The sequence below is a fragment of the Lipotes vexillifer genome, unplaced genomic scaffold (assembly GCF_000442215.2).
Source record: "Lipotes vexillifer unplaced genomic scaffold, Lipotes_vexillifer_v1.1 scaffold1439, whole genome shotgun sequence".
Taxonomy (NCBI): Eukaryota; Metazoa; Chordata; class Mammalia; order Artiodactyla; family Lipotidae; genus Lipotes; species Lipotes vexillifer.
In genome coordinates this window covers 1,093,857-1,107,868 of record NW_006785059.1, presented here as the reverse complement: position 1 = coordinate 1,107,868, position 14,012 = coordinate 1,093,857, and the positions used below count along the sequence as shown (strand labels likewise).

Sequence of the window (14,012 nt, the reverse complement as noted above, 5' to 3'; positions counted from 1 at the left end):
AAAGAGTAAAGTATGAGAAGTAAAATATATCTGAAGTTATTTTGATTTTATAACATTAATTTTTAATTGCTTATACCTGTTTCTGTCTCTTTCTCTCCTTGTGTGTGAATTTATTTTTGGTGAATTTTTTTCACTCAGTTGCCGTACTATTTTCTTGGTAAAACATAAATTTTCAGTGTTCCTTACTATGGTAAAAACAAACCCATACAGAGTAACAATTGGAGTTACATGTTATTGCTGGATTTTATTATGTGGTAGACTCTCTTAATACATTGGATAAAGCTAAATGTCTGCCTACTGGCAACTTAAAATCAAACTTTTCAGTGTGCTTAATACCTTTCTGTAGATATATCTGAATCCTTGTCATGTTGAGTTTTTATAATAGTGTTTTACTTTTGGGAGTTTTGGTAGTATATGTGGAATAAAAATGTATGTAAAAGCAGCTTTTTATTATTATTATTTACTGCAGTTACAGCATAATGTGTATGATGCTAATCTTATAAGAAAAGCTCTATTTTGTAATTCTCAAACTAATTTGAAGGTGGAATTCTCCTGAGTATTGACCTATATAAAACATTGAAATTGTTTTTTAAGGACCGTGACACACAGAAGATACAGTGGATAGATCGCTTTATAGAAGAACTTCGTACAAATGACAAATGGGTAATTCCTGCACTGAAACAAATAAGAGAAATTTGTAGTTTGTTTGGCGAAGCACCTCAAAATTTGAGGTAAGGCTTTTAACAGAAAATTTCAATATTTTTATTTATGTATTTTATTGAAAAGAAACGGCATTGTCAGTTGGTGAAAGCGAGTTTTAAAAAAGAAAATTACAGTGGGGTGACAGGACGCTTACACATGGATTAAATTTGAACAAAAGAAGATTCCTTTATCGTATCCACCTCTTTTATTGATGAGGAAGTAAGACACAATTTAGTGATAAGTATCAGAATAAAGATGATAATATTGCTTTCACGTTATCTGTTCCAACTCTTATAACCAGAAAGTACAAGAACAGATTATTCCAGTAACTGAAGTTTGGCATGTAAGATATTTAAAGTTGGCTATTTAACAAACTTTAGCTCAAATAAGTCAGAAAGTATTTTTAAACTATACCTGTCATCTTTCATCATTTGAACATACCTGAAATCTAGTGTTTGAAATTAACTTTAAAAACTAACTATTTAAAAAGCCAGTAGGTTTATTTTACTGTGAAAGCTTCTGTAGTATGACATTTCAAAGTTAATAAAACGTTAAAACATTGCAAAGTAAACCAATTACGGAAATATAATGTCTGTAAGAAATATATAATACGGATTAGGGTAGATACAGGCAAAAAGGGAAACAAAGCAGGAAGGATAAAATGCAGTGAGGAATGAGATTAATAGATACAACACGTGCCACTGAAATTATCTGTCATATTTGATGGAAATAAGAGATAATTCTGTACTTTGAATGCCTAATAAATAAAATTTTAACGAAAGCACTTTCTTTGATTAAATTCTCCACTACATTTACAACATAATCTTTGTGGTGCTAATGTTACAAGAAATGTTTCTATTTTATAATTCTGGAAATAATCATGTAAACTTGTAAGTGCTTTGGTACTACTGTAGTATGGGAGAAGAAATCGGTCATTGATTTTCCCATAGTGTGAAATTGGAGAATATTAATGCATAGTTTTTGTATGAAGGAAGAATAGTGGAATTAATGTCTTATTTTTGAGGCATTGATTATTTTCTTTTAAATAGCTTAATATTGTCATTAAAGAAAATAAATGGCCCAAAGTTAATTCTGTTATAAAGGAAACCATTTTAAGTGTTTAAATTAGTATCTCGGAATTTAGATTGTATAAGCTCTTTCGATTACAACAGAGTTTAATTGCCTAATTATATTGTTAAGTTCTTCTCGTTTCAGTCAAACTCAGCGAAGTCCCCATGTATTCTATCGCCATGACTTAATCAATCAACTTCAGCACAATCATGCCCTAGTTACTTTGGTAGCAGAAAACCTTGCAACTTATATGGAAAGCATGAGACTATATGCTAGAGGTATGTATTGTAAGCTAACATGAACTATGAAAAATAACAGCAGTTTCCCTTACCAGCGTTTTTTTCTCCATCAGTTACCTTAGAAGTGACAACAAATGTATTTTTAAAGATGTGAGGTAGTTGATTTTATAAACTGTGTTCCTTTATGAACTTGTGATCCACTTTTACTCCCGAATCTTACACACTCTAAACTCCAGGCCAGCATTTCAAGGCTCTTTACTAAGTGCTTGCCTTACTCACTCTCCTTGTTTAAATTGATTTATTTTTCTTCCCTGCCTGGGAGCTCTGCCTGCCTATACTACAATTGGTTGTTACCTTCCTAGGTATGTACCTGACTCATTTTCATCCTTTGTTTCCTTACTGCCACCACCTTTATCTTTTCAAGAAAACTTTTGTCTAAGTCTGTTCTTGCAAATACTATAGTTCTTTTGTAATCCTAAGTCCATGTTTCATAAGTTCTTCAGACTTTATGAATTAAAAGTTTATAGGAAAGAGATCCGAGGCTACTAGAATGTTTACATTGTTTACATGTTTACATGTTTACATTGGTTTCAAAGTGTGAATTTGTTTTAACATGTTAAGGTAAAGATTTCTGTGGTCAACAGTCCGTTTTTAAGCGCCTGCTGTATGTGGAGCTCTGTTTCAATGTGCTTTTGCCCTCTGACAGTTGTGTCTGAGTCTGTGTGCTAGGTTACAGATGGGTTCTTAGTACATATTCCTCTGTCTTATGCCAAACTCATAGGCCCCAAAATAAACCCCAGAACTATCTTTTAGGTTTAAGTTTCTTCACATTGCCATAGAAAGAAAACTTTTTATTACCACAGAGATAGAATTGAACATAATGGTTACTGAACATACACTCCTTTAACATGTTATAGTAGAGTCTGCAGAAGCCAATATATGTATTAAAAATGAGGATATTTCTAATACTCATTATTTGAAGAGTTAGTCTCTTGGCATTGTTGAATAAAATCCCAACCAAGGTGCTTATAAATCACAAGGTTTTTGCTTTGCTTAACACTTAAGGTACATACATACATTCCCATATATAAAACTCAGATAAACATAATTGAAAAACTAAGCAGCTCTCAAGATACCTGAACTGATTTTGTTGACTCTGTTCTTCCATTTACCAGTCTGGGCCAGCTGAGTCCTCCTAGTTAATAGACTGCATAGCCGGTTTAAGCATCAGGCAACTGATAGGCACCAGGCAATAATCTTTTATCATTTCAGTCTTAAGTTCCATCTAAGTAGCATGATAGAATAATCAGGACAGCATAGGCATGCAACCATATGATTTATGTTATATACCAAATGCAAACAAAATCTGAGAGAGGCAAAAGAGACTTGCATGTAGTACTCCCAAGCATTCAAACATCTCACTCAGTTTAATGTAACTCACATTCTGTTATGATGCCACCTCTTCTTGATGGTACAAAGCCCTCACAGATGCCAATGCAGGCCTTCCCCCCAAATGAAGCCTTAATGTAAACCACATGTGTTGCATTGCTAATTTTTACTTAATTTATTTGCATGTGGTATTTCATTTAATTTCATTGTCAGAGGTTGAGAATCCTCTCGAGGCTATCAGGAGATGATACATGTACAGTTCAGCCTCACTAGGGTTTTCTTTTCTTTGTAGTCAAATTCTACATGAGTCATTGCTTCATCTCAGTTTCATGGACTGAATGTCTTCAGGCTTCAGTTTCCCTTCTTATACTGTCTGTATCTTCACAAAGTAAGAGATGTGAATCTGCATAGTAAGATTGCCTAGATTGGAAACACCTAACATATTAGGTGTATGACCTTGAACAAGTTATTTATGCTAGAATATGCCTGGTACATAGTAAGCCCTTGAATTCTTGTTGCTACTGATATGTTCCCCTGACTTTATTGACACCATACCTTCTGTTCGTCCTATTTTTGATACCTTTTCTTCCTCTATTGCAGTTATCTTCTGATTAATACTGATCAGTCTCCAGATACTTAAATATGGGGGAGAGAGTAATTTTTAAAGCTAGTAAAATTTTCCTTGTTAAAACAAACTTTTCACACCATTTGGAAATCGATCAACCACCGATTTCCAAATTTGCAATTCAAAAATAAATTATGTTTTAGCCTCTATATAATAAAAGTGTTGCATGGATCCCATTAGGTATGAGACATTATTCAGCAGGATAACATCAGGCTTCTAGTTTACTGATATTCTCAATTTCTGATAAGTATTTCACCAGTATTACTTGTCCTGCCAATGTTTCATGGTGGGGGGGGGGGGGGGGGGGTGGCAACATTTCCTCAATAGTATGGTCAGCTGATTCTGCCTCCTGTTTTAACATTATTTAGATGAAGTAATGAACTTACTAAAATTATCTTCAGTATTTACTCATGTGTTCTTATTGCCTTCAAGCATTGGTGCTTACCAAGTCATTTTTTAAAAGTCTTTTATATGCATACAGCACAGTATAAAGCCATCTCTCAGTTTTCACTTAAGGTTTACCTTATTGGTAGGATAGACTTTGTACTGGTTTGAACACTTATAAAAGTTTTATTTACCATTTTTCCTGGTTTCTGGATAGAATTGGAGGACTTGTCTTTATTGTAGATCACATTTTTGCATTCTGTCTTCTGAGGACTGCCACTTTCAATTACCTCCTCATATACAAGGAAACCCCAATAAAATTAACAACTGCTTTATCAGAACATTGGAGGCCAGAAGGCTGTAGGACAACCTATTCAAAGTGCCAGGGGCAGGGAAGGGACCTGACAACTAAGAACCTTACATTCAGCAAAACTGTCTTTCAAAAATGAAGGCAGGGCTTCCCTGGTGGCGCAGTGCTTGAGAGTCCGCCTGCCGATGCAGGAGACGCGGGTTCGTGCCCCGTTTCGGGAAGATCCCACATGCCGCGGAGCGGCTGGGCCCGTGAGCCATGGCCACTGAGCCTGCGCGTCCGGAGCCTGTGCTCCGCAAATGGGAGAGGCCACAACAGTGAGAGGCCCGCATAACGCAAGGAAAAAAAAAAAAAAAGTGCAGGACCTCAGGCCCTTCCCCAAACCTGTTGAGTCAGAACCTGAATGTTAATCAGGGGACTCGTGTGCCCGTGACATTTTGAGAAATACTGAAACACACAGCTAGTCCACTCAGAGCTACTCTCTACCTACCCTGAGATAAGAAACCAAAAACAGACCTGTGCTCCGCAAATGGGAGAGGCCACAACAGTGAGAGGCCCGCATAACGCAAGGAAAAAAAAAAAAAAAAAAAAATGAAGGCAAAGTAAAGACATTCTCAAAGGTTGCGATAATTTGTTGCTAGCCAACTTGCCTTTGAAGAAATACTAAAGGAAGTAATTAGGCTGAAAGCAACTGACAGCAGACAGTAATTCAAAGCCATGGGGGGCGGAGGGGGGGAATAGAAGACCTGAACAGTATAAACCCATAAACTGTACCTAAAAGATATCTGTAGAATACTCCACCTGAAAACAGCAGAGTATACGTTCTTCTCATGTATACACAGAATATCCTCCAGGACAGACCATACTCTAGGCTATAAGCAAGCCTTATTAACTTTAAAAGCATTGAAATTATACAAGTAGGTTTTTGTACACAGTGGAATTAAATTATAAATTAAAAAGTAAATTTGGGAATTTCATAGGTGTATGGAAAGTATATATTCTTTACTAACCAGTGGGTCAAAGATGAAATGCCAAGGGAAGTGAGAATATGCTGAGATAAATGAAAAAGAACAAAATGTCAAAACTTATGGAGTGTTCCGAAATCAGTGCTTAGAGGAAATTTATACTTCAGAATTCCTGTATTAAAGAAGAAAGATAGCAAATCAGTAACATTTCACCTTCAAAAGGTAGAATAGAGAAAACTAATCCGAAAACAAAAAGGAATTAATAAAGATTAGAGCAGAAATAAGTGAAATAGAGAAGAGAAAATCAATGAAACTGAAAGTTGGTTCTTTGAAAAGATCAGCAAAATTTACAAACCTTTAGTTAGGCTCAGTTGTGAAAGTCAGAAAGGAGAGGCCATCACCACTAACCTTAACAAAAATTTAAAAAATAGGAGAATGCCAGATTACTAAAATTGACTCAAGAAGCAATTGAAAATTTGAATAGATGTATATAACAAGTAAAAAGATTGAATTAGTAATCAAAAAACTTCGCACAAAGAAAAGTCCAGAACCAGGTTTAGTGAATTTCATTAGTGAATTACTGAATATTTACAGAAGAATTAACACCAGTCCTTCACATATTCTTTCAAAAAGAGGAATACTTCAGGCTCATAGTATGAAGCCATTATTATCCTGCTACCAAAATAATACAAAGACATCAAAAGAAAATTGCAGATCAGTACACCTTGTGATATAGTCAAAAGTTATCAAAAAAAAACCAAACAGAATCCAGCAACATATAAAAAGGTTTATGCACCAGGGCCAAATGGAATGTATCCCTGTAACACAATGTTGATTTGACACCCCAAGTCAGTTGTAATATACCATATTAATAGAATAAAGGGCTCAAACTATGAGATCATCTAAGTAGATGCAGGAAAAGCATTTGACAAAATCCAGTACCTTTGATTATAAAAACATTCAACAAACCAGGAATAGAAGGAAATTTCCTCAACCTGATAAAGGGCATCTCAAAAAACCTACAGCTAACATCATACTTAATGGTGAAAGACTGGCTGCTTTCCTCTTAGGATTAGGAATGAGACAAGGATGTCCACTCTAGTCCCTTTTATTTAACATTCTACTGGAGATGTTAGCGAGATCAACTAGACATGAAAAAGAAATAAAAGGCATCCAGATTGGAAAAGAAATTGTAAATTATGTCTAATAGATAACACCATCTCATATACAGAAAATTCTAAAGAATATGCTAAAATCTATTAAAACTAATAAATGAGTTCCCCTAGATTGCAGGAATCAAGATCAATATACAGGAACTTCCCTGGTAGTCCAGTGGTTAAGACTCCGTGCTCCTGGACTTCCCTGGTGGCACAGTGCTTAAGAATCCGCCTGCCAATGTAGGGGACACGGGTTTGAGCCCTGGTCTGGGAAGATCCCACATGCCACAGAGCAGCTAAGCCCGTGTGCCACAACTACTGAAGCCTGTGTGCCTAGAGTCCATGATCTGCAACAAAGAGAAGCCACCGCAATGAGAAGACTGCACCACAACGAAGAGTAGCCCCCACTCGCCACAACTAGAGAAAATCCACACACAGCAACAGAGACCCAATGCAGCCAAAAATAAATAAATTTTAAAAAATAATAATAATGACAAGGGCCAGTTCATGTTAGCCTTAGCCATAAGCTAACTGATCTCTTTATTTATTTAGAGCTGAATGTTTATGGGCAGAACCACCAACCATCTTGTTTATGTTTTATAAGCCCGGAAACTCCTCTGTGGCGAAGTGTAGGGCTCCTCTATTCCTATTTAGCATAGAGGGATCTTCTTGACTTTTCTTGATTATTGTTCGGCTTTCATTGAATGTTTTCAAATCTCTTCCCTATGTTCAGGGTCCCAGCTCTTGATAAAGTGCTGCCACCTAAATAAAAGGGAGAGGATGCTAAAACTAGTGGGTAAAAGTTTGATAGACAAGCTATTTACATAGTCTCAAAGTATCTCCCCACAAATTAATTAAAAAGAAAAATAGTAACTTTACAGTGGAGAAACCTGGTGGAAACCGCATCAAAGTTGACATGAATACTGCCGCAGAATGACATACGCTGTTCCTCCTGATAATGATTCTTTGAGGAGGATATAGGGTTACTTCTGTGGTACTCTTTGTTGCCAAAATGCCTAGCCTGAATCTAATCATGTGGAAGCATCAGAGAAGCCCACATTAAGCAACATGCAACAAAATTGGCTTATAGTTTTATAAAAGGTCAAGAAATAAAAAGAATGTTGAATTCTCCAGATTAAAGAAGAATTAACGTGACAGCTAAAAGCAGTGTGAACTTAATCTTGGATTTGGGGTAATGAAGGCATAAATGGACATTAGTGGTAAAATTGGAGATATTTTTTGGTTATCTTAATTTGGGAGGGGGGCAGTTGGGCAAGGATGCTCCTGGAATTTAGTGGGTAGAGGCCTGGGATGCTGCTAGATATCCTACACTGCTGCATAGGGCAGTTCAACACAGCAAAGAATTATCCAGCCCTAAATGTCAATAATGTGCTGTTGAGAAGCCTTGGGTTAGATAATACAATACTATTGTATCGGTGTTAATTTGATAATTGTGTGTGGTTATGTAAGAGAATGTCTTTATTATTCAGAAATATTCGTTGCAGTATTTAGGAATAAAGGGACATGTCGCCAAGTTACTCTCAAATGGTTTAGAAAAATTATATACACACACATAAACGTATATGTGATGATTAGTTAAGCAAATGGGGCAAAATGTAAACAACTGGTGATATGAGTAAAGGTCATAAGTGTTTCTTATATTATTTTTTAAACTTACTTTTGAAATTATTAAAATTTTCCCTAAAAAAGAACCTGGCAAACAAAACTGTGTGTAAACTCCTTGTTAAGGAAAAAAGTCCATCATTTATTCAGGTACTTTGATGCTCTGAAAAAGAAAATTGTTACATAGTGGAATAGAATTCTATTCAGTTTCTTGAGAAAACCTCTTGAGAAGTAGTGCTTCAAGTCCTGAGCCCTGATGAAATTGACTTTTTTTGGGAGTAGACAATATGTGTTTAGGACTTGGGTAGATAGCAGTATTATGTGGAAGTAGAAAGCAGGTAGTCATAATACATTGGGCTGCTTTTCTTCACCAAAGCATCAAAAGATGTTTCTAAACATTGTAAGCGGTCCATCTTTACAACATGTTAAGATTTTGTTCAGAGAAGAAACCTCACTGTATTTGAAGACATTTATTGGACTTCCCTGGTGGCGCAGTGGTTAAGAATCCGCCTGCCAATGCAGGGGGCACGGGTTCGAGCCCCTGGTCCAGGAAGATCCCATATACCGCGGAGCAACTAAGCCCGTGCGCCACAACTACTGAGCCTGCGCTCTAGGGCCTGCATGCTGCAGCTACTGAGCTGAGTGCTGCAACTACTGAAGCCTGCACGCCTAGAGCCCGTGCCCCACAACAAGAGAAGCCACCGCAACGAAGAGTAGCCCCCGCTCGCCGCAACTAGAGAAAGCCCGCGTGTAGCAACAAAGACCCAATGCAGCCAAAAATAAATTAATTAAAAAAAAAATTAAGACATTACCATTACTATGTCTAAAGCGTCACACACAATCAGAATTCTTTGGCACTAGCATACACATACCATAAGATCCAGGGTATGAAAATACCAATAATTAATGCCAATTAAATTATACAATTTCTTTCTTTTAAAATTACATAATTTCTTATTCCTGCATAACTTGCCTCAACTTTCTGGAAGAAATGTCACTGATTCCCAAGTAGTTGAAAGCACGTGTTCAGAACATTTGCTTCAGCTTTCTTCTGCTCTAAGCCACAAATTAACTTGACCATTTCCAGATCATATATGGCTTTTTCCAGTAAAATAAAAGCAAAATGACACTGTCCAACGTGTTTTTAGGACCGGAGGTGCTTCTAAAGATTTTTTTTGCTCTGGTCTTTCATTGCAAACACTGAGACTTTTTTCTTCTTCCATTATAGGGTATACTCTAATGAAAGTAAAACCGAAGGGTTTACTAGCTTTATTTTATTAAAAAAATTTTTAAGGAATTTCCAAATTAAGCTAGACCTAGTGACCAATATATACCCATCGTCGTGCCGTGATAGAAGGGTAGGTTTTCTTAAATTTATCTGAGAATGTTCAAGCCTTTCATAACATGCTGGTGGTGATTATGGTATGATAACTTCATTATGTAGAGTAGCATCTTGTGTTAACTCTAACTTCCTAGATAGAGGTTGGTAATATGATTTTTTATAACATAGGCCACTCAGGTCAGTCTTAGGCTGTAATCAGAAGTTACTTCATTATGTATGAAAATTAGGCAAAGGGGTTGTATGAAGAATTATTTTTGACAGCACATTTAACAGACTATTTTGGTTATGTGAAAGGAAAGGTTATTTTGGTTGGGAAAAAGGAGATGGGTAGAAACTACCAGTAATTAGTAAATTTCATGTTGCCTTTTAGTAATAAAGGATTAACGACTTTAACTGACTTCCTTTGATTAAAGTCAGCAATGATATGGATAACCATGTGTATAATGCAAGATTTTTCTTAATTTGCAGACCATGAAGACTATGACCCACAAACTGTGAGGCTGGGAAGTAGATATAGTCATGTTCAAGAAGTCCAGGAACGGCTTAACTTCCTTAGGTTTGTTTTAAACAATTAGTGTTGCTCTTTTTAAGACAAAGAATACCAAGTTGATATGCTGTACGACTAGGTCTTTGTTAGGTGGCTCTTGCCACATTTTATTTCCCCATGTGGAAATCATTACATGAAAGTCACAGGACATTTCCCTATGTGTTCATTATTAAATATTTTTAAATTATTGGCTGAGTTTTAACTTTTCTTCTTTGACTGCAAAGAAGTATTTTGAAGAGAACACATTTAAACTTTTTGTATATAGACTTCTGGTCTTCATATTTGTTTATATTTATTTTTAAAGAAGAGATTTCCATATTTTGACAGAACCAGCTAGAGCACCATATTGACCTTAATGATATCATAGACACTAAGGAAATGGGGAGAAAAGGCTGTTAGACCAGCACCCCAAAAGAGTGATTGAGTTCTTTGGTGCCTCGTTTATCCTAACAGTGGCTGACAAAGGTAGTCTGGAGTCATGTGTTAACATTATTCTGATGGGGATGAAGAAAAGAGGTTTATTCCCTTAAGCCAAAGTTAAATGTAGTCCAAGGCTTGATTTACTCATTGATGTTTAGCTTTTAATGATTATACACTTGTAGATTTGAAATTGTTAAAGTTTTTCATGATGAGAGGTTTCTTGTGAATTCAGAAACCACATCATATAGCAGAAGAGCTTATTCAGATCCTAAGCATGCTGAAGGAAATGCCCAGATTATCAGTGCCTCAGAAAATCTATTGCATTTATTATTTTGATACACTGGGGAATTTTCTCCTGGGCTACATTAATTATAGGCTTATGTTTATTGAATTACGTGCTTACTTGGAAGCATTGACATAAGTAGGTACATTAAGACTTTAACTTGAGAGAAAACTCTAGACACCAGATTTGAAGAAATTTGGCATTTGTTTAAAGTGAAGTGGTTTTGTGTGTGTTTTGTTTTTCAACCATCTAGATGGAAGGACCTTCCTCCCCAGATTGAGAATCATTGCCATAGTGAGCCATTGTTTTTGATTGGTGTGTGTTGTATCTTTTAGATTGCCTAGAACAGAAGAGTGGTTATCAGCTCTTTTGCTAAATTAAAGTTTGGGATCAGAGAACTTGTTTTTAGTCCTTGCTCTATTAGTACCTATCTATATGACCTACAGCAGTTCTCTCAAGGGATGGGAACCGAACTTTACTATGTATTTGGCTTGTGTTAAATGCTTTACATAGCAGTGCAGGGAGGCAGGTATTATCCCAATTTGATTAATAAGAAAACTGAGATTCTCATGGCTTAAACAAGCTTGTTTGAAATCACACAACCAGTATATCATAGTGCTGCACTACTCAACTAGGTGTATCTGACTTAAGTCTATGTTCTTTCTATTAGACCAGTGATTTTTCAAACCTACCTTGGAGACTTAGGGCTTCTGAGGAGCTTCCTCCAAGATTTCTGGACAGGCAGTAGAGGTTTTATCCCCATTTCTCACTTCTTTCCTCCTCTTCCCAACAATTGAAACAGCTCTGCTTTTATTTTTATACATTGGCCTTCCAAATGGAATTTTTGCTTGAAGAAAGTTTTCTGCTGCTGTTTTTAAAAACCAAAACAAAACAAAGTACAACTCAGAACTGAAAACAACTGTGTTTTATCATATTGGACCTCAGTTTCCTATCTGTAAATTAGAGGTGACAGGGTTAGGTGGGACAGGTGCTAGAAGCCCTCTTTAAGCTCAGCAATACTATGAAAATATCAAAGACACTAGAATTGATAACTCAAAATGCTTTGAAATGAAGAGGGAACCTTAAATACATTCACCTTGCTGTGTAATTGGGAATGGAGCCACCATTACATTAGCTAAAGATTGTGTTAAGTTCCTCAGAATAAAATGAGATGTCAGAGATATGGCAGACAGGGTGGGTGGATGAATGCTAAAAGAAAAAGAAAGCTAACTGAAGAAACTAGTTGAAACAGAATTCACTTGAACCAAACCTATAGTCCCAAAACTAAAAAGACCCTCGAGAATGCCACTGAATAATTAATAAGCATCCTGTTGAGTTTTGACATTAAAAAGTTTAAAATATGTCAGTTATTCTGTTCAGTGTGGCCAAGTACTGAGTGATGAATACTAGATCATCATCAAATATTGAAATTTAAGCAATTTTAACTCTTCAGCGTTGATAAGTTGGTTATCTATAAAGTCACATAATAGAATACCTCTTTCTCCAATGATACCATATAAGCACAATGCTAAATCTCAGGTAACCTATTAAACATACTTCTAAAATGGCTGGTTTCAAAGATGAAACTGTTTAAGTTCAGGGAACAAATCTTTTTTTCTCCTAATGTGTATCCTTTTATTTTATTTTTATTGAAGTATAGTTGATTTAGTGTTTCACGTGTAGAGGGAACAAATCTTTTTTTCAGTTTAGGTCCAGTGATGTAGCAGAGTTCCTGGCACATTGTAGGTGCTTAATATCTGCTTGTTGAATGAATTAATATCTAGTATTTTTTAGTAATAGATAAAAATTAAGAAATAAGTTATTTTAAGAAGTTATTTTAAGATGTTGATAAAAACTGACATCTTTTTACCTGTAGTTAAAATATAATTGTGATAAATGGATTATTTCCCATATATAGACACAGATTGCCTTTCAGGATAAAAAATTATGTAGATCTAATTGCTAATTTTTTATGTTTTTTAAGATTTTTATTGAAGGATGGCCAATTGTGGCTCTGCGCTCCTCAGGCAAAACAAATATGGAAATGCTTAGCAGAGAACGCAGTTTACCTTTGTGATCGTGAAGCCTGTTTTAAGTGGTATTCCAAGTTGATGGGTGATGAACCAGACTTGGATCCTGATATTAACAAGGACTTCTTTGAAAGCAATGTACTTCAGCTTGATCCTTCTCTACTGACTGAAAATGGAATGAAATGTTTTGAGCGATTCTTCAAAGCTGTGAATTGTCGAGAAGGAAAACTAGTAGCAAAAAGGAGAGCATATATGATGGATGATTTGGAGTTAATAGGATTAGACTACCTTTGGAGGGTAAGTGAAAAGTAGGAACTTTGTAAGCAATGTATCTGATGTAGTTTTTCAAATAGGTAAGAAATCACATTTGTACAAATGAATTATATGTATGTATGCTGCTCTGATGCTTGTTGCAGGAGGTAGTGATAATTCATCTTTACCTTACCTTTCTCCCTCCCTCCCCCTCCCCCTCCTTCTGCCACTGATGTTCCTTTTGTCTTGGCTTAGAATCTGTCTGTCCCAGATGTGTTTAGAAGTGAATGCACTGACCATACAGATCTTTCATGCCCCTCCATGAAAGTTATTTTCTTACCTTTTTTAATTTAAAGTAGACCTCTGTTTCTTCAGCATTAATTTTAGCTTACCCATTTAATGCTAAAATAGAGGACAGAAAAAAAGACTTTATTTAGAAAGGATTATGAATATATACTTTATCAGCACTGTTTAACTTGTGATATTTTTAGATACCCGAGTAAAATATTATCTACTTAAGGCTAATTTTTCCACCTTTCCACATTTATAGTATTTATATATATATATATATATATATATATATTTTTTTTTTTTTTTTTGTTGACTACGCCTCACGGCATGTGGGATCTTAGTTCAACAACCAGGGATTGAACTCTCGCCCCCTGAATTGGAA

At 35.8% G+C, this 14,012-nt stretch overlaps 1 protein-coding gene across 1 annotated transcript in view; it reads left to right on the top strand.

Annotated features, from left to right (window-relative positions):
- USP9X (ubiquitin specific peptidase 9 X-linked) overlaps positions 1–14,012 on the top strand; it is a 92,554-nt gene that overhangs the window by 23,101 nt on the left and 55,441 nt on the right. The window contains exons 12-15 of the mRNA XM_007457193.1: positions 595–731; positions 1,918–2,051; positions 10,276–10,363; positions 13,042–13,384. Of these exons, the coding sequence (XP_007457255.1) occupies positions 595–731; positions 1,918–2,051; positions 10,276–10,363; positions 13,042–13,384 (702 nt within the window). The remainder of the gene's footprint in view (positions 1–594; positions 732–1,917; positions 2,052–10,275; positions 10,364–13,041; positions 13,385–14,012) is intronic.